Source organism: Streptopelia decaocto (assembly GCF_964273445.1).
Source record: "Streptopelia decaocto genome assembly, chromosome: 5".
NCBI classification, from domain to species: Eukaryota; Metazoa; Chordata; class Aves; order Columbiformes; family Columbidae; genus Streptopelia; species Streptopelia decaocto.
This window is the reverse complement of record NC_138659.1, coordinates 64,293,036-64,315,710: the sequence shown is the minus strand read 5'-3', so window position 1 is coordinate 64,315,710 and position 22,675 is coordinate 64,293,036. Positions and strand designations below refer to the sequence as shown.

The window sequence follows — 22,675 nt, the reverse complement described above, 5'->3', positions numbered from 1 at the left end:
AGCAATAAAAGCCAGCAGACAGAAAATTTTACATTATGAAGTGAATCATGTACCCCTCTTCATAATTAAACTAAGCGCAATAATAAGTGAGAATAATATTGGTACTTCTGCTCCAGACTTAATAATCAGCATGTGAAAAAGCAAATAATTCAACATTCTAACAGACATTACAAGAAATGGGCAACCTATTTTTGTCTTCAAGAAAAACATCTCTGGTAGGTTAAAACAAGACTTGCAGAAATTAAGTTTTTCAAAAAGCTGGCCTCCAATACTCAACAAATCTTACAATTTTGTTGTGAAACACCATTCTAAGACCAGAGTCTTACAGTAGCTTTATGCAGTTAAATCAATTTTTTTCAGTGTGTTCTCCTTCTTATTCCCATTCTCTTTTATCTTTGCTCAATATTATTAAAAAATTTCAAGGCAACCAACAGAAATAATATGCCAGGAAGCGTAAGAATCCTCTGAGTATTGAAGGGATTTCCCCAGCCCACAAATCTGCTTAAATAGTGTTTAAATACACATGCATACATGCAAAAGAAGTTAAACTATTAAAAATTATTTTGCCTTAACATATAAACATTGCTTTGAAAATTTTTATTATGCCTTCTGTGATTGCTTAAATAACTGAGGAACTCAGATCAATTCTATAGACAACTAGGATAATATCATTTGAATTAGTGGACATATAAATATTCCGAAAATGTATCAAGTGTTGTAGATTTTCCATGTTTATTCTATTGAAATAATATCTTGTACAAAATATAAGACTAAAAAAAAGCCCTCTTGGTTTATTTAATTCTAGCATTTAAAATCATCCCTAGGAAAAGCTTGCAGTTCACAAGGGGAATCCCACACAGGCATTAATTCATCTAGTAGCAACACGTATACACTTCAGAGAGAACCCTATATACAATGATGAACTAAGTTATTACATTCCGAAAATTAAAATATAGCATCATAGCAACATTAAAGAACCTTCAAACTAAATTATTGTAGTAAGCACTGTTCATTGTATTCTGGTTTTCCTTTTATTTTTTTGCTCTATTTATTCTTTCTTACTCTATCTACTTGTGGTAAAAACAATAAGACTGGGGTAAAAAAGTAAGGTTTCTGGTTTCAGGCTTTACCCCTCTTGAGTACCACAGCCATGCACACAATAACACAGCCAGAGCCATTATACCCTAAACATGTATGAAATGCTACTGCTTGACAAGGAATCTGATCTACATAGCTTGAAGGAAAAAAGATGAGGTTTTATTTATTTTGCAAAATATATATTTTTCTTTCTGCTTTAAAAAAGAAATAGGGATTATTTTTCTTTAATCAGTATGTAGTAAAAATGATTTGAAAGGTACTTACTGATGTAGTATTCCTGCACAATGCTTGTGTAACCATATATGGCAGAATATCCAAAAATTATAATCATAACCACATCTCTGCTGTCCAGCTCCACTATGTGTGCAGAATGACCTTCCACAGCATATTGTTGGCCATGTACAAGTACTGCAGGAGTCCTGGTACTCCATGTTTGACTGTGTATGTTGAAAATCCACAGCTCATCAGTAACATTGCCATTATTTGCTTCAATTTTGCCTCCATACATGTAGATATCTTCCTGCAAAAATTGGGAGAGAAGAGAAAGCAAATAATGGATTACAGAAATATAACGTCTGAACTGCGTACTTCTGTGCTGAACAATCTGATTTAAATCCTCACATTTAATCTTACACTAACCAGCTCAATATCAGACTCTAATCCCAGAAAATTATATTTAAACTAAATCAACAATGATGATAAGGAGACTGTTTCTCTGAAAAATAAGCTCAGCTGCGAAAATGACACCAAAATGAATCTCAACCAGATTACTTCAAGCAGAAAAACTTTAATTACATGGCTCTTCTAATTCATACTGCAGCATTCTAAGGAAAAAGAAAAAAAAAAAAAGCAGAAAGGATAGAGCTCTTTCTCAAGTAAGGAAGGAAGGAACAACTCTTTCTTGTCTCTTAAGGAACAGTTCAAAGAACTAAAATGTGATTTTCCACACACACAGTGTATGGGGATTTCATTCAGCACGTGCACAAAAGAGCACATTGTCTCTTCATAGCAAAGTAACTTATGCCATCAGAACCCAAAGGAAAGGGATAACGTATGTATCGCATCCTCTTGGGCACATTTACTAAAATCGAATCCCATAGTGAAGTATTCTGAGTTCTTTTAAAGGGATGCAAAACACACTTTCCGTCTTCACGAACCACATACCTCAAACAGCAATGCCATCTGTTTTGATAAGTAATGAATTATTTACTTAAATATTGACCAAAACCAAATCCTACTGTATCTCAGACTTCACCTAGAGTTGCAAACCAACGCACACAAAGTCATGGAACAAGCTTCTTGGCTTCACAGACTAACTCAGTTTATCCCGGGTAGAAAAAAAATCTCTAAATCAGAAAATGACACTTAGTCTCTGTTAGAAGAACCACAGACATGTCACATCCCACCTGCATGGGGTTTGTACAGTTGGCAGTTGTCTCCTGTATACTTCAATGTAATATTTGAGGGTCTAGGACAGGCCTAGGACACTTGGTAAAGTTTTGCTTGGTATGGAATACTGAGCCTCAGAAAAAGAAACTACAAGACGAAGGAATTAGCTGATACAAGACATTTGGATGAACCATGAGGAAATTTCAGATGTACTGCACAAGCACCTGATGGGATCTAAACAGAAATGTAGACTGCATGCTACTATCATCATACATGTCAGAAAGATTAACTCAAACTGGCAGGCATGTAAAAGATAAATCATCAATAGAATGACACTCTGTTCAGTCCACCAAAACAGAGTATTGAGAGGGTGATAATGCTGCCTACATACCTGTGGTTAATGTTAAACAGAGTCCAGGACCACATGAAAAACTTCCTCACTACTCAGAGATTAGTCAGTAAATGACTGACCAAACTGCCTGACCTGTCTTTAAGAGGACAATTGAGATTTCTCCAACATTCTCACCTATTTTTTCATTCAAGGCAGGTAAACTTATCTTGATTGGGAACTTAAAATCACTCTTATGCAGTGATACTTTGTGTTACCAATTAGTTTGGACTGGTGGCATTTGAACAAAAGATGTTCACATCCTTCAATAAGAATTTGCAGCAGGATTAAATACATCTATGGGAATCCATTCTCTTCCTTTGAGATAAAACAATTCAAAGAGCTTGGTGAAGACTCACAAATGCTGTAAGGAGGCTCTGATCCAAAGGAGTGCCTTGAACGAATATTCATTACACTGTCACATAGATCTCAAAAGGCAAATCAGCATCACTAACATAGTGGGCAATTTAATTATTTATTTTTAAATGCGGTTAACAGACTATGGCAGAACAAGGAAGCTAACTAGGGAGTTGTAGGTGCTGTATAACAGTATTTGAAAAGAAATATTTCTGACACTGAGGAAAGACAATACACAAAAAAAGGTGACCTAAAGAACTGCATGAACTTGGAAACAATTACTCAGCCAGTTAGCAGTAAGAAAAGTCCTCCTCACAGTTCTGCTCAAGTGATTCAAAGTTCAGATAAAAGAACACTTCTGTGAGGAGCAATCTTTATAAATGACACAGCAGATCCTGTACACAAGACTGTTCGCAGAGAAAAAGACATGAAGGTCATGACAACTGCTTTATCAACCACAAAAACAGATTTAACTAAGCTTTGCTCAGGGCTGTTTCTGAGATTAAGAAGCTCCTAGTGCTGCTGAAAAAACACTTGAAAAAAGTTAGTGATTATCAGCTGAACATGGAGAAAGGCTCACAGACCAAAGTCAGCAGAAGAAATACAGAATAAATAAAGTTACATGCAGAGTTGTACAGGAAAAAAACCCGACATCCTAGGCACATGAATGTAAAGATCTATATGGAAAGCCTAATCAGGAAGAGATTGTAGTATGCATGCAAGTACAAATGGTCCTAAACAGCCTCAGGAACTGTGAAATAAAAGAAGGAATCCTCTTATAAACTTATAGTACCTTTATAAATTATGAACTAAGTATAAATCAAGCTATATGCTAAAGGTGAGGCTTTCTGGCAGAGACAATACAAGATATTGAGTTTCAAGGGTTCTAGTACAAAAAAAACAGCTGACCTTTAAATGAATAAAGCTTACTAGATCTTTGCTTATAAAAAGGTAGCATACTACAACAGGAATGAGATTAGAAACAACAACAGAAGGATAAAACAGAGTCCTTGTGAAATTAGTGAGGAAAAGCTTGTCAAGAATCTGGCCAAGATGGAAGGTGTTAAAAACTCCTCAGCCTGGAGACAGGAAAGACCAAGAAGCACAATGTCCAAGGAGCAGATAACAAAACAGGCAAATAAGGACCAAGAAAATACAAGGCCTCCAACAGACTCATATTTTAAAGTTTTGATATTACTTTAATCAGAGTGGCAGATAGCGAGGGTGAGCATTTACTCAATAAATTACCCTTGTAATTTTATATATATATTAGTTCACATTAATAACATTATCTAAGAAGTTATAGAAACCTTTAAAGACCTAGTGCTTTTTCAATGAAAATTTCTTACAAATATTACCACATGCAAATTGAATTATATAAAATTACACTGTACATTGAACTTGCAATTCAGAGTTCGTGTTCAGCAGGGAATTTCAGCAAAAATAAGAATTCTTTTGCTGTAGACCAAGCAGGTAGGCAGCTCACTTATTCATGACATTCTTACTTACAGATCACATCAGTTGATTTCTTGGCACCTGTTCAGGTTCCAGCCAAGAAAACAGACGGTTACAGCTCCTGGTAGCTTCAATGGAACCAAAATTGTCCAATAGATGTTTGCATTTTCTCAAATCAGCTTTTTTTTCCCTGAGAAAATTATTTCAGTAGAAATTTTTGATGAACCATAGCAATAAAGATGACAAAAGGTATATGATCTGTAAATAGTTGACCGTGCACATTGGGCAAAGAGAATGGCAGCAGAAGGCAGGAATCATAAGAACAAAGACAGGACTTGAACGAAACACTTAAATCCCATTTATCAAGAGAAGAAGAAAATACTCATTTAATCTAGCATTTCTCTTATTGAGTAATGATAGACACACACATTTCAACTAGCCAAAATGGAAACAAAAAGATAACTCAAATACAGGAAAAAAGTATTAATAATAAACTATTTTAATTTGGAAAGTCCGCTGGAAGAATTAAGAAAATTTGAGACAGTAAAATTCCTCTTAATTTCCTTGTCGTACTGATAGCATCATCATCATCTTTGCAGAATGTGTTTTTAAAATAACTAAATAATTCAATAAAATTAAATGCCTATTAGGAGAAGGTAAGAAAGAGGGAGCCAAACTCTTCTCGGTGTTATCCAGTGAACAGACCAGAGTTGATGGGCACAAATTGGATTACAAGAAATCCAATGTAAATGTAAGTAAAGACATTTCTTTTTATAGAGAAGATGGTCAAAGACTGGAATAGGTTGCTCAGAGACATTGTGGAATCAAATATCCTTGGAAATGTTCAAAACTCAACTGGACGTTTGGAGCAACCTGCTGTAACTGTCCCTGCTTTGAGCAGAGAGGCTGGTCAAGGTGATCTCCAGAGAACCTTTCCAACCTCAGCTATTCTTTGTGATTCCATTAAAACACAGTTTCAGTACAGGTACATCTCTGGAAAGCCTCTTCCTTGCTTGATTTTAGATTACAAACAATAACAAAAATAATCTATTGGATGATCATGAACAATATCCAAATGGAAAAGTAAAATAGATTTTTTAAAACAAACAAAATGCACAAACGTAAAAATAGAAACTTTGAAGAGCCACTTACTTTGTGTGACTAAACAGATGACACAGGAAAAACTTCGAGTTCTGGTAATCAAATAGCAATCAGTTTAGCAGTCTGAACTTTACAATTTGAGGGCAAAATTCTTTTAGAAGCCGGAAAAATAATAAAGTCTTTCAATGTGCATTTATCCTTAGAGTTACAGTGACAAAGAAAGTCAGGATCTACGTGAAATCACTGATTTCTGCAAATTAATAAAGGCTGCAAATTCAAAAATAAATCCTCCTTTAAGCGCGCGTTCATAAATCAACATGGTGATTTGTGCATTCAAAGTTTCATAAAAACTGACAAAGTAACCCACAGAATTTCCACCAAATATGCAAATGAATCCTTGTTTTTAATAGAGATTAAAAGATTAAAAACCAGTGACACAGTATGCTTTACTTCAGCTCTCCCATGTTCCTGATTTCCATGGCTATGTAGTTGGTAACTCCTGAAAAATCACCTAGCTTTTCTGTGGTAGTTTTAACAAGACTTCAAATCCATTCACCAAGGAGCATTTTACAGTGAGAAAATACTGAAACAAAGCCAGTAAGTTATGCAGCAAGGTCACCAAAAGAGCAAGTAAGAGCATCCACTTGTCCCAGTCAGACCACAGAGCAGACCAGAGTCATTCTTCTACATACTCCACATTGAATCCTTTGACCTTGGACAGGGTCTCTTCCCTACACCACATCTCAGTGTTAACATCCATTTTAAACTCCATATAACTGCAACAATTCAAGACTTTTCTAAAACTTACCATATTTTTATCCTTTAGACTTTACAATTTTCTTTCCTAAAAGAACAATACTTATCAGGTCCTCTGACTGTAGCTCAGAACACTACACTGTTATGCAAATCCTGCCTGCATTCTGAAAGAATCTTATCTAGTAGTTACCGAAAGAAAAAAGAAGTGTAAAGGAAATGCAATAATGGGGTAATATATAATGCATTTCCAACAAATTGAAAGTAAATTAATCATGTTAAAATAACAAAATTTTTATTTTGTATTTCTTAACTGTACCATGGCTGCGCAGAGAAGTTTCTCTCTCAGAACCAAGCCTTAATCGTTATAGAAATCTCATCCATTGCTGAAAATTTGGCGAAAGAAACGCTATTCGCAAACCATATGAAGAACAGTCATTCTTCATTTTCTCAAAACAATACTATCAATCTGTTCTCTTCCCACAGACTGTACCCATGCATTAGTACATAAATTAACTTCATGTAAACTAACGGGACTCAAAAATTCATCAGAACTTATGTTCTCTACACTTACCTGAAATTTCTAAGTGTTTAGTCTAATCTGTACATCGTTAAGAAATTCCTGGATATTTTCAAGCAAAATATAAGTCAAACTCAAAGTCATCTGGTAATAACTCATCCATCACAAGCCTGGTTTCTGCATTCAACACGTGTCACCTGGTTTAGGACTGTCTAACACCCCTTCCTTTCACCAGACCACTATCACCTCCTTCAATATGGTAACAACATGAAGAACATTCTTTTATATGTGATATCAAAAGAAATACAATTAATAATCAATAGCTCCACCTGATCCCATAGTCCTCCCACTAGATCAGGACTAACAGACTGGAAAACCATCTTCACTTCCACCTGCAACCTACTTCATTATTCTCAGCTTATTGTGGAACTATATCCTCACTGAATAGAAACCTGCTAAATGACACAAGGAGCATATTATAACCTAAGCTTCCCAACAGGGTCAAAGTCAAATTCAAGACAGCACATCCTGCAGTGATTTGTATGTCAGAACATTGAGCTGTCACTTCTTCATAGTTTCAAGTTTTTCCATAGTGTTGCTGGCTATATTTAAAGGGATTAATTCATTGAAGGATTCAATGTTTCTTTTATATATTTATATATATATATGTGTATATATATATATATATACACACACACATATAAAAAAAGCCTGGACTACAGTGGCATTCTAAATATAGGACAGGAAGATCAGGTAGTACGCTTTTGAGAGGAAAAAAACAAGGAAATTTGCTTCCCATTTGTGTGAACATTCCTACATTTAGAGAAGACGAGGCTGAAGAAAAGCACATAAATAAGACTATGTGATCAGAGCTTTAAAACTGCTGGAATTTTAGCAGAGAGTTGGTCTGATCTTTCGCATGTTCAATATTTAGATTGAACATATTGGAAAGGAGGAATAAGTAATGGAGAGCGCATAGAAAAGCATTAACTAGGCATCTGCTTTTAGATCTGCCAGACATAAAAGCTAATCGTGCTTAGACTCCAAAATTCATACTGATTGGAATACAATGTTGAAATAAGCAACGGAAAATATCGCACTTTTACACATAGGAGCCAATCTCTTGATGAGTAAGGTCCACTTAATTGAAGCAGAACTCTGAATAGGGTTCTATCTAGACTACATATGAAAGCATGAAAGCTCATCCTACCCACTTCTCAGACTTCTGAGGTCTGCAAATCAGAATTATTATAGAAAGCAAGGTGTGCATGAGATAGAATTGGAAGTCATAAAATACTTGGCAGTACTATCTGCTAATAATTACTAATAAAATAGCTGGAAGAGACTTTCACATTTATAGTGCTGTTACAAATTATAGTACAATAGTCAACAAAAATATGCATATAAAGAATACAATAAAGCAAGTGGTGAAAGATTTTATCTCATATAAAAGCTGAAAAAGTGTTTACTCTCTTGTTTTGTTAACGCTAGCTTTTGATTAGACTAATAAAAAAATACAGGAAGAGCTATACGGACTCAATACCAATACCAATTAATTTGGAAAACCAATAAAAACAATTACCCTTTTTTAATAAAGCTTTGGAACTGGAAGTAACATTCATAACACTTAAATGAGTTCAAATTAAATTTGACTACATATAAAATGGTCCGTATAGTGGAAAAGATCTTTACAATTACTACTATGTTAGCCTGCCCGCTTATTTAATTCCTGTTGTCAGTCTCAAAGGAAGCAAAACTCAATGCCCAGTCATCCTTCCACCGTCTTGGGACTACCAGCAACAGTTCAATTACAAAGTCAAGCTCTGTAACACAACCACAAGCCCACTACCGAGGAAAATCCCAGCAGTGAGCATAAACTCACTCCATATGCAACCCCCTTTCTAACTTTATTATAGGGACCTAGTATTTTCCAAATTACTGTGCAACTCCCTATATGTACCTACCTTAAAAACTTCACAAGCCATTTCCTCCAGTCTCTTTATAATCCTATTTCTTACATGAATTATTTCAAAGTATGTTGCCATCTTTCACTATCAAGATGCCAGGAACTATATATAATCTTTAAGACACAGGAGAACCAATTGTTAATAGATATAGGTAGCACCTCTCCAATAACCAGTCTGAAGAGGCACTGAAGGTAATATTGTCTAACAGTTTAGTTGGTCTAAAAGCAAGAACACTTTCATAGTCTCTCCTCTATAAATGCATAAAAAGTCCTAGTCACTTGTTATAACTATACATCAGTGGGAGTCTTTTGATCTTTTTTCCTTCAGAATAAAGAAGTACAGTACTTCAATTTTTTTTTTAAAAAAAAAAGAAGCTTTCTGAGGGAAATGGGCACAGTAACTTGTTTCATTCTCTACAGAGTCAATTATACAGCTTCAATTTGCCTTGCACCACAATCAGGCAATACCAGCTCTGTGCTCTCACTCGGGTCTAGTGCTAAGCTTGGAAATCTCAGGAGCTCAAGTCAAAAACTTAATCTAATTTCTTCTCTGTGGATATTTTTTCTCTCAAGTATAAAGGAAACATTACACAATGACTAATACACAGCTCAAAACACAGCTCAAAGCTGCCATCTCTAGGTATTATGTTCTACTACTCTTCACACTAAATTATTTTTGTTTTTACAAGAGACTAAAGGTCTGAATGGAAAAATGACAGAAGTTTATCTTAAGTTAATTTTAGAATTTAATTCAGAATTATGGACTTTTTCACTTGAAATTTCTTTAGCTTACATGATCAGCTCCTTTTTGATAATATTTTATATTTGACATGATCACTAGTACAAGCAACATTATTATTTGACATGAGTGGTGCTGTGTTCATTATTACTGAATCCTAATTACTAGTTAACATGTGCCTTTGACAACAGCAACAGCTTTTTCACATGTGTAGTGAAGTAGACTTGCTTTTAGCTTTCACTAATATTAAAAAGAGTTGCATTTCCTCACAGAGATCTGAAAAGATCTCTGAATCAACACAGATTATATTAAATATTTGCTGGTAAAAGTATCTCTAAAATATTAGCACTGTCAAATAAAAAGGTTAAATGATATTTAAGCCTTTATTCTGAACTGCTAAATGATACATTACTTGAATGTTTCCCAACTAAAGGGTCCACATTCTACAGGAACTGTAATAGCTAAAGGTACCGGTCAGAAAGATGGGACCTTTCAAAGAACAGCTAATACATGAGTTATGAATCAGAGAACTGATGAGAAGAAAAGCGATCTTTGAGTTTATCTTAGGGCACGCACAGAATCTAGTTCATGTTACTACTGAAAAGCACCTCTGCAATATTAACCATGCCAGGTACAGATTCTACATCGTTGGAAGAGCAGCAGATGCTGAGAAGAAGGAGAAACCACACAACACACACACACAATTCTGTTTAACTTCAAAAGCAGCACTAGATAAAAGGAAATAAAATCATAAAAATAAACTAAAACGTACAACTAAAAGGATAAAATCTGTAATGACAATATGAAGAATTTTAAGGACATCTGCTCAGATCACATGTACCACATGTATGCTTCCTACTACAAAAATAATACCCATTCCAAATAAAATAAAGCCTAACTTAACAGGAGGATAATGGAGACCGTTAGAAGAAAAAGTCTATTTCAAAATAAAGGTTCAAAAACTCCACGGATTAAAATGCAGAGATATATAAAGGGAAGCAATGAAACAGTTTAATGAGTTACCTACAATATTACATATAAAGTACTAGCACATCATTTTACAAATGCATTAGAAATACGGACAGCTAAATAATTTGTGGTGCCCACAGACAGTCTGAAGGGGTATTCTGAGGAGATAAAGCCATAGCAATAAAATGAAGTTAATTTTCCCTGTGAGCTCTTCATGGTAGACTTTACAGGTATTTCCACAGCAGAAATTAATAACAGAAAGCTATAGTAAAAAAAAAATAAAACTGACAAAATAATCAGTAACAAGTCACCAGGATGAGTTCTGAAGGAATTTAAGAACAAACCAGCCGACCCCTGTCTGTACTGTGTAACTCCCTCCTTAAAAATGTGTCAGCATTAGGAGGCTGAAAAGCAACAGGCAGAGAGAAAACTCAGTGAACACACGGATAAGACAGACAGACTGTGGGAAAGTATAACTTCAGTTTTCAGAAGTTGTTGGATCTTTCAAATCACTGCATTCCCCTGAAAGAATCAAAGGTCTGGTTGATAACGGTTACCTGCAATTTCCAAAATATGCTTGACCTAAAGAAACTGAGATGCTCTGAGACAATCAAGGCAGGTAACGCAAGGGTAAATAATCCAATAAAGAAAAGTACGGGGAAAAAATTGTCACTTCTTAAATTAATAAGGGTCATTTACGGTGTCCCACAGAGATCTAAAATTGGGATTTGTTTGTTCACAATACTCAGAAATAAATCTGGCACAGGGGTGAATGGAAAAACGACAATTATTTTTGACAATGTTATGTTACTCCAAATAGCTGAGACAACGGTCAGAAGAAAACAATTGGAGAAGAATCTCATAATACCTAATGTGCAACACTTGGACGAATAAAAGGGTAAACAAAAGTTCAGAGATAGGCATAAAGTGATGCACATGAATAATAAGCAATTTTAATTCTGTACATATGGTAGTGGGTTTTGAACTGACTCAAATGAGATCTTGAAGTTATAATCGATAGTTCTGTGAAAATATTCGTTCAAAGCCAACAGTAGATTTTCAAAAAGCTAAAATACTGTCAAGTATCAAAAGGACAAAAAATAGATCATTAATTCTATTACATCAATCTTTGAGGTATCAATACACTAAAGACTGTGATTCCCCTGATCTCAGAAGGGATATAACAGAACTAGAAGATGTAGCAACAATGACAACATGAAATTGCTTCCTGCTGTGAGGTTATTAAAAATGCAAGAAACTTTTAGCATTAAAAATAAGTGGTAGAGGATATGACAGACTTACAGAAAATCATAAGTGGTACAGAGAAAATAAATGGAAAATACTATAAGAATTAGGGATTATCAAAATTAAATAGCAAGTATCAGTTTCTCAAAATATGGTATTTCTTCACAAAATACACTGGAATTCTTGGGCACAGGATGGTATCAATGCTAAAATAAATATACGGTCTGAAAAGTTGGGAAAAGTAGAACATGGATTCATAATCTTTCCACAAAAATACTATTGTAACTTTGAAAATCCCAGGTTCAGACTAGGACAGTATTCTGAGCATGCTTCTATACGTTCTTGTCATTTCTTCTTATATTCCTCCTTAGGATTCACTGTTACCCATTATTCAAGACATGTTATCAGGCTAGATGAACACTCTGGTCTCACTTGACACAATCTCTTTTGTTCTTTCACACAGAGTTTCACAGTATGTTTCCAGCTGGAGGTGTCTTACACAAACAAATGAAAATTTGGAATACAAATTCTGTATTTCTCTGCCACTGTTAACAAGTTTGCCGTCATCTGTACAAAGCTAAAGCATACACCACATTCACTTGGGTTCTTTCTATTTTGGTGACACGACTACAACTAGCCAAAAATTAGCAAATTAACAAAAGTTTTTGGTTTTTTTTTAATAAATATAAATTCTCTATATATATTCTATTAGTACAAAGATTCCTTTTAGTCTTTTTGTATTTGTGTGAAATAAGTCTTTAAAAGCACTGTCAATAAAACAGCAAGCAGACTACATGATACCAGTAGAAGCAAAACTGACAGTAACTCATATTTATTTGAACTTACAGCAGTACAATTTGTATTTTAATATGGTCTTTACTAATAATAAAACAAAAAAAATTATTTCTTGCTGTCCTTAGGGCATTAACAGACCTTAATGGCCCTGACCAGCCTCATCCAGGACTGATCCCCTGGGGACGGCGCCTGGTCAGTAAGGGCACTGCCCATGTGGGGTCTCTCCCTCCCTTATCAAAACAATTCCAATTACATAAAGCTCCTTTTATTGATGGATTTAGCTCTGAATGTTTACAGTCAGCTAGTAAGTGACTTAGATCTATTGCACAATCTTGTTCCAAAAATTGTGCAATACATCTAAGTACTGAAGATGACACTAATACAAAATGCTTAGGGACTAGAAATTAAATTATCTTCCAAAATTTGCATTTATGATGAATCATTTTAAGATAGCTAACAGCACATACAAAGAAATTAATTAAATAGGATGCTGAAGAGTTCAAACCTGATATAAAGCAAGAGTGTGTCCATATCTCTGGAGCGGCCCTTTGGATACAGGTACTACGTTCCATATACTGCTTTCCAAATTGTAGCTAGAAGAGAGAGAAAAAAGTAAATATTTTCTACGTGCAGAGAAATAAAGACTTTTGTATGTTTGAACTAACTTCTCTTTGGCAAAGTATTAACACTTCATCAGTCACTGTTGCTTATGTGACATGGTCATTTGTTAACAGCAACAATATGACCACTTCTAAGTGTTAGAGCAAACACCCACAAACAACAACAAACACCCACACACAGCCAACGCTCATCTGCTTATACCACAATCTTTTGCACTGCTTTGAAAACTTATTGTTGAGCACTCTCTCAGTTGTATGGTTGGTTCTAATTTCCACTAAATTTTCATTAACAATTAATTCATTAATGGATTAAAAGACAATAAGATGGAAGAGAGGTGAAAAATAAGATGACATAGAAACGGAAATCACCAAAGATGATGGGATTTGGTTTGGATGATTGCAAAGATGTGGAAGAAAACAAGAGCTACACAAAACCAAAACAAACTGGCTAATAAATGTATCTTATTCCTTTCACGTACCACATTTAGGGCCTGTATGTATATACAAGTCACTATACAAGTCACTATATAAGAAGCAAAATATGTATGACTTGCCTAACCCTACCGGCCGGTCGCCAACAGGCTAAGTGCATATAAGTCTCCTATAATTATAAGTTTCCTTCAATAATGCAAATAGCATTCTAGATGTACTATTTGAAAAATATCAGCACATGGATTTCTTTTGCTTTTTATCACTACAAACATTTTAATGTTTTGGAGCAAAGCACATCACGAGTTTTCACAAACCTAAGAAATTACACGTTAGTATCACAAATAGATCGACTCTACCTATATTTTAATTTATTTTAATCACAAGAAGATTGCAAGCAGAAAATAACCCTGTTAATAAAGAATCTAAAAACACATAAAACTTTCCATTAAATTGCAGGATAGAGGCTGCCTCCCTGGTAAGATCTGTTTTCCCTAAGCCACATCAGAAGGGATATGAGCAAGGAGAAATCACTTACTTCAACACCATTTGGAAGGAGCTGTAGTTGAAAGTGTATCCGCCAATCACCCACATGAATTTCCCGTGCAGAACCGCCTTGTGGGACGCCCGGCCCACGGAAGGGCTGAAGGGCTTGACGTTGGGTAGAATCCAATAAGACTCCGTGGAAGGGACGTTCAAAGAACAATCTGGGCCTGTTTTGTAAACAAATGTGCAATTTGTACAATCTCTTAGAAGGGGATGTTAAAGCCAATAAAGCAGAAACAGGGGAGGCTTAATTACAGATGTCAGGATTGCTCATTCTGATAAAATACAGTATAGAGTTTTATGTTTAGCAGATGCTCAATGAAAAAACAACTGACAACAAGGGATGTCAGTCAAATTGAAAGCGTTAGAATAGCTCAAATAATAATGATACATTTCTGCACTCTTCTCAGAAAACATACTGTATGAGTCACAAATTGAAAGAAAGGCACAATGCATCATATTTTTACATGCTGTTTAGGTCTAAAGTGTGTAGCACAGTATACACTGTGTGTTACCTCTGGAGAAAAACTAGCCTGCATTTGAACTAACCAGAGTAAGCTTATATCAAAGCAAATAACACTACAGTAAATAAAGTTGCCATATAGATTATACTATAATAAGTCTTGGGAATCAAAATTTCCCCTTTGCCAAAGCCATTCTGGTTTGTTTTTTTGAGAGTAAAATACACTATAGAGTGCTATCTAAAAAGATTGATTTAAATATTTAAACTTTCTAAAATTCTATAGATCCTTCCACCTACAAAGCTACTAAACCCCACAACTATATATTATTTTTGGAAGAAATTTTATGCCATTATTTTTGCTAAATATGGAAAAGTCAGCAAAATGTGTAATTTTTAAGGTACATAATTATTAAAATAATGAATAGCAGAAATCATTCTTTTTCATTTGTCCTGTAATAACCAAAATGTGATCTCTTCATCATTAGTTCATGTTCTAGATGTGGTATGAGCTTTAAGATCTTGTTAAAACCTGAATATATTCAGAAATTTGCTTAAAAAAAAAAAAAAAAGACAACAGCATATGCACTATTTGCCTCTTGTCAGAGACTGTACAGCATTACTAACTGGTGTTATTTCTAAGTGGGGAACACTGAATTTTTAGGACACCAATATGTTCCACCTTCAGCATTATCAATCACAGAACTGAAATTTTTATCACCAGTGATGGCATGCAGACATTGGATGACAGCTAAATTATTTCTGTAATTTGACTTTGATACTCAATGTTATGTCCCCCTCAGCTGGCCTGACTGGGATAAATCCTTCCCTCAAGCTATTACAAGACATTACTAAAAGCAAAGGCTGTTGAAGTCAGACTGGGCATGACCTTCTTCGCAAATGCAGTGATAACATACTAAAAAAAGAAAAAGCAAACACACCCAAAAAACACAGCAACTAGTCTGTAACCCAAATATCACACCTGATATCAAAATTTTAAAAAGGTTCCAGGGAAGATCTGGAAAACTACTGGCCTGCTATCCTTCTGTTTCCACCAGACAAATCAGCAGAAACTCTAAGAATGGACAGAATTAGTAGATAGATAATTGCCATCTACTTGTGAAAATCAGTGTAGCTTTAGTAAAGAGAAGGCCTGTCTTCTGAAGCTATTGAACACCTTTGAAGATATCAGGATGAGGTGATCCAATCAATACACTGATATGGATTTCCACAAGGCTTTTAACAAAATTCTTCACCAAAGACTTACAAGGAAACTGTTTTCAAAGACTGTTGTAGCAAGAAAACGAAGGTCTTTGCATGGCTAAATAATTGACTGTAAGATACAATAAGAAATAGTAGACAGGAGTAAATGGCCACTTCTTAGAGTGAGGGAGGTCGCCCATGGAGTCCCACAAGGATTCAATGTATACATTAATGATCCTGCAAAGTACTGGAAAGCAGAAAGAGTAAGATCAGGTTTGAAGAACAACAGAACAAGTTCTTGTCTGACCATGTGACTGAGCAATAAGATTACACATTAAATTCAACACAGATAAATTTAAAACTATGTAATGTATGTTCTAGTTTGACTAAAAAGAAAGTAGCCTCTCAACTAACCATCGCTAGTCAAGTAGTAAAGTCTCACCTTAAGAGAACAAATGAAAATACCATCTCAACATACAGCAGTGGTCAAAAAAGCAAATCATATGTTAGGAACAGAGAACACTTTTGCCTCACTGTATATATCAGTGGTTTGCTACAATTAGAAAACTGTGTGCTCTATTCAAAATAAAAGACAAATAAGAGCTGGAGACTATTTACACAAGAGTAATAAGGATGTTCAAATTAATTAAATGGCTTCTGCGATTGCAGTTAATAAGTTAGCAGAGACTTTTTCTCTTGGAAAAAAATAAAATTTGGAATTAATTGGAATTTTGAATGAATGATGTCTATAAAGTGACACTGAGGATGGATAAGAAGAGTATATGGTTTCTCTGATTATAACGGCTGAGATTTATCAAATGCAGCTTGAAGAAGCCACATTCGAAACAAACAAGAGGAGGTAGTTCTTCATGTAGAAAGTATCAGATCTCCTTGGCAAGGATGCTCCCTTGACAAAGGATGCTCTGGAGTCAAAGGTTTCCACTGAGTCAAGGAAAGACTGGACAAGCATCCAGAAGGGAGAGCTATTGAAGTTTACCAAATAAGCTAAATAGGTAATTTACATCCAGTTTCTAACTTTAAAACATTATCCTTGGGGGGCAGCAGTAGGGAAGATTACATTTTTCCAATGTGTATTATCAGTTTTGGGGCAACTTGTTACAATTAATTCTTACACAGAATGACAAATAATCTGTATTTAACCAGTTGTCAACTTTTCTTGCACTCTACAGAAGAATGATGTCCACTTGTATCCAAATTACCTTCCATTCATTAAATGATGGAGACACTCAATGTCCATTCTACCCAGAAAAGATTAATGGTATTTGAATGAGGTCTAATGAGAGTATGAACAATTCAGTATATTATTTCTTAAGCATTAATAATAGATACTGTAATAAAATGGTAACCTCAGCAAGATTCTGGTTTGGTAAATCACTGCAGGAAACACTTGATTTGAATCTAAAAGTGCTTAAAAATAAACACGTTATTAAATATTATTTGATCAGAGAAGAGCTTAGAATTATTAAAACAATGCCTCCAGTCAGTCAGAAAACAAAAACACATTGATGTCTCTCATTTCAGCTACCAGTCTTGCACAGAAATGTAGCAGTCAACAGTGTCCCCTAGTGGCAAATAAAGAATAAAACACACAAACTACTCACAGGCCAATTGATATGAGATTTTCGTTTCTAGAGTCAGGGAACCACAAGAATTCATACAGGAAATACAAAATATTATTCTTATCTATTCTGTATTTAGACAACAATGACCACATTAAAATGAGCACAAACTAATATTTCATGTAAAAAGTTAACAATGTAGAAGTCTTAACTATGCCGCTAACCAGATCGGTGATTAAAATAACGTCATTTAACTTTCTTACAACCTCAGTGCTTCATTCCTGGTCTGCATTGAATGACTAGCAAGGTGAGGCAGAGGTAAGAAACATCATGAACCCACATCCTGTTCTGGCCTGGAAGAAGAACACAGTCTAAGAAGACACACCTGAACTCAGGAGCTTGAAAGCAGTAAGTCCTCCCCTCGGTTTCTTCAGACAACACATTAATAGCCTGTGCATGACACACACACATGCATTAAAGTGCCATCAGTTGACACTGCCACTGGAAGAGGCAACCCTGGCTGCCTCTCACTACATACTCTCCAGCTCACATCACTGCTGGCACTGGTTCTCACATGGCTGCGCCATAAACCAGACAAGGGGAAGCATCCAGGTTAAAACTTGGCTTTTATTTTAGCCAGTTTAGCTTTTCATCTGGATGTGTTCTTGTGTAGGATTCACCTTGCCCACCACACATGACTGTGCCACCACAACAAGACTGCATGGCCAGGACAGCCTCTTGAGTGAAAGTGTAAAACATTCATGGAGTTACCACTGTATGTATCAATAAACACAAAAATGGAATATCTAGTTGAAAAAACCCAAAGCAATAGAATAATACTCACTTCTATTGAAACATCATTTAAAGAGCAAATGCTCATACGTGACTACTGCCTTATGAAGATAAGTTAAGTGTACAACTTATAAATATCATTTACAAGCTTTTCCTTCTTAAGTACATACACCATGAAACACCACCACCATTTTAGCATAATTATGTTCTCAGGAACACCACATTGATTAAATAAATGCCCTTTGTGCAACAGAGAGCACTACACCTGTAGGACAAAGATAATCCCAAATATGTTTTATTCTTTTCTATACAAATAAATTTTTTCTCCATTTCTTTAAAATTTTATTTCTTTCTTATCTTCCTAATGTGTCACTCAATCCACTGTGGAGGGAAAGGGCAAAAAAATAAAGCCTTAAAAACAGCAAACAACTTTATAAATCTGAATTGGAAGTCAATTATAATTCTATACATTTAAAAGAGAGATTTACCCACACAACATATGAGAAGGAATCTAATGTCTATTTATTGAGGAGTTTCATGAACTGCCAAAGGACCAATCTGTTCCAGTAGTTCAAGTCATAAGATCAATTTCCACCTAATGAGAAAACATCATCTACCGCCTTCAACTCTAATCTTTTCCCTTGAGATCACAGAAGAAAAAAGTATTGATGCGTTGAACATAAATGTCACAGTCCTGTTTTGCATACAGTCTAATCAAAGCATTCAAATAAAGTAGTAGTTGTTGTTTATCCCATAGTTTGTGTGATATCTGATCATTTGAGTGGAGAATTATTGCTTTAACATAATTTTTTAACCACCACAAATACAGATCAAATATCACTATTCTCAAGTACCCAATAAAATCTTCATATGATAATGAAATTGAGATTATGAAAATATTTTTGAGAAAAGAGAATATATCTGACTATACTTTCAACAAAAATTCTCTTGGAAGTTTCACCAAATATTCAATCGTCCTCACAGGAAAGTGATGGGGTAGTACTTACATAAAAATACAAAGTTGCTACATGAATTAAAAGAGAAATGTCATTCAAGAATGGCTCACCAGCACTCTAGTAGTAGCTGCAGTTCATGTACCCGTACACTGGCAGTGACCAGCTCCACAGCATCCATATGGGATGTAATTATCTCCCCCCTTTTGCAGGTAGTCCAGCTCCAAAGGAGACTTAATGGCAGACAGCAAGATCCTGGGTAGGTGTCCAGCTAAAGCAGCACGGTAGCAAGCTGTGCCAGGACAGCCTCCTCTGTGCAGCATGGAACAGTCAGAAATCCTAATGCACACAAGCTGATGCAGTTCTTGAAATGCCATCTGTTTGCTATTATCCAGTCCCATTTCTTCCCTCAGCCAGGAAGGGTGGATCATCCAAGGGTGACCTGGCCTTAGGGAATCTGCAGGGTAAGTCTGACAAGCCAAAGGGCTGCACTGCCTGCCAGTGACACAAGCCAAGTGTGTCCTGGCAGCTAAGAGGGACAACTGTGTCCTGGTCAAGCACAGCATGGCCAGTCGGGCAAGGGAGGAGATTGTCCCGCTCTGCTCTGCACTGCTGCAGCCTGACCTGGAGCACTGCGTGCAGGTCTGGGCAACACAGTATTAAATGGACATAAAGCCACTGGAGAGCGTCCAGAAGAGGGCTATGAAGTTGGTGAAGTGTTTGGAAAGGAAGCCATATGAGGAAAGGCTAAAGTCACTTTGTTTGTTCAGCCTGGACAAGTGGCACCTCATGGTGACTACAGCTTCCTCACAAGGGCAGGAGGAGGGACAGGCACTGAGCTCTTCTCTCTGGCAACCAACAACAAAACCCAAGGGGATGGCAGGAGGATGTGCCAGGGGACGTTTAGGTTGGACATCAGGAAAAGCTTCTTCACCCAGAGGGTGGTGGAGCACTGGAACAGGCTCCCCAAGGAGGTGTCACGGCCCCAAGCCTGACAGTGTTCAAGAAGAGACTGGACAATGCCCTCAGACACTTGGTGTGAACTGTGGGGTTGTCATTGCAGGGACAGGAGTCGGACTCAATGAACCTTGTGGATCCCTTCCAACTCAGGACATTCTGTGATTCTATGGTGTGTGTTGCCCAACAGCACCCTTTACTGCTTGACGTCAGGTTTAAACCTCGAGATCAGCTAGGCTGGTGCAGAAGAATAAGGCCTGACACCACAACAGTCTTTACCAGCAGCACACCGCATGGAAAGCCTTCCCAGTCTTCCATGACTGAGCACAAGTTATAGTCTTGTAGACTCTGCATGGGATTTGTCATCTTAAGCAAAAATTGTTTTGCTTATTACTGTCCTATAAAAGAAACATGGCAGTGCCCACTGGATTTCAGATTTTGAGATTCCATGCTAATGTCAGCAGGATATCAAGTCCTAATATCTCTGCCAATAACTTTTAGAAAACTTCACAGCTCTAATAGTCAAAAGCCTCCTTCCAATTTTCAAACTACATGTACTGATGAGCAGTTTACCCCAATTATCCTTCTACCAGTGTTGATACCACCAAAATTAAAGAGCTGATCTATCTTTTAAATCTATACACGTCACATTTGTTTATAAAAAGCAAGGCTATTGCCTCCCAGCCTCTGTTTTACTAGTTTAAACAAACTACACTCTGTATCTCCCATAGATCTGATCATCCTAATGGTTCTACCTCTGAGCCTGTTTCAATTTGTATTCATAAAAGCGTAGCAACAAAAGGCAAATATAGTACTAATGTTTTCACCTATTTAACTGTAGAACCTGTGGCTAATCATCCTTCTAGTGTACTTGACACTTTACAGCCTATAGTTCATAGAGTATATAAAATTAAGAATATTAATTGGTTCATATTCTAATGGAGATAGACAAGCAAGTTTTCTTACATGTAACATTCCACACTTAAATCCAATATTATAAAAGAAATTCTTAATAATCTTAGTCCCTAAATGTATTAATTTACAATTTATACTGAAGTAATTACATCCCACACATTACTCTATCCCTTTTTTGCAAGATATTCAGGTCCTCCTTCATATTTAAAGTAACTCCCACCTTTCTATTACCAGATTCCATCAGCAGTCTTATGAGTAGATTATTAAAAGTTATGTAACAAGATCAGCCCCAAGATCAGTCTTTAAGTAGTACTGATACCTTTCCATCCTAAGTTACTTGTTCAGCATACCCACTCACATTTCACAATTAACAAGCTGTGTTCCCTTTACTGTTCCCTTGTGTATTCCCTGACTTCTTCAGTTTCAACAATTTCCTATCATCAAATGCTGAGGTTCAGATAAAACATAATGCATTTTCTTGTCACTTTTCTAACAAATAATTTCAGTATGAACTACACTGATAAATCTGCATTTCAACTGTTTCACTGTTCAATCACACTTTATGTTAAATTATTTCTTTCTTCATATTATGGTCTAAATCTTTACACACTGCTGAAATCAGGCTAATAAGTTTTGAGCTGCCTGAATCACTTTCTTCCTGTTCTTAATTAAAGGTGCCACAGATAATGAGCTAAATTTAGTATCTTCCCTTGTCAGGGAGATCAGCACGATCTATCCCCTTCTTGCGTTCAGGATATAGTACTGCATTCGTTCATCAGTTTAATCAAGTGTTTGTATGTTCTACCTTGCAATATTTACATGCAAACATTTTAAATAAATATTTAGGAAGTCATGGATCTATTTTAAATGGATTGCATTTTTCATTAAAACTCACAAATAGTAGGGGATTCACTAAATCTCAGCTTAATTGCACACGGAGAGCATTATCAACCACTTTAATGCATCCAACCATTTATTTAAATGAATTAGATAATTTCTACAAAACCTGCTTTCACTAATCATCAAACAACACCACATAGGTATTTAAAACTGAAGCTGGCTCTTCACTTATCTGTGATGTTCTTTCTTTTGCAATAAAGATATTTAATTTTCTCAGCCAGAATTTTCAGACACTAAATTTCTAATTATAATAGCTATATTTTGCTTACAAATAGCACAAAGTCCTCCAAAGATGCTTGACAGATTATTAACTTCAATCTGAACACAAAACTGAAGAACGTGTTTCCAGCACATATATGAAATAACCATTCATGTTAAGTCAATTCCTTCCTATAAATTCTGTATATGCAAAATTTTATCAGACAACTCTCATTTCTACGACACACATAATGCAATTTACAATTATGGTGTGCAGAAACTGGATTTTAACATAAATCTGAGAGAGCAAAGAATTACTTGGGTTTGTGGTTTCATGTGTATATATA

At 35.7% G+C, this 22,675-nt stretch overlaps 1 protein-coding gene across 3 annotated transcripts in view; it reads right to left on the bottom strand.

Moving 5' to 3' along the window:
* ATRNL1 (attractin like 1) overlaps nt 1-22,675 on the bottom strand; it is a 488,525-nt gene that overhangs the window by 411,299 nt on the left and 54,551 nt on the right. For all 3 annotated transcript variants that reach the window (XM_082052467.1, XM_082052468.1, XM_082052469.1), the window contains 3 exons: nt 14,363-14,537; nt 13,281-13,368; nt 1,363-1,618 (listed from right to left, as the gene is read on the bottom strand). In XM_082052467.1, coding sequence (XP_081908593.1) covers nt 1,363-1,618; nt 13,281-13,368; nt 14,363-14,537 — 519 coding nt within the window. The remainder of the gene's footprint in view (nt 1-1,362; nt 1,619-13,280; nt 13,369-14,362; nt 14,538-22,675) is intronic.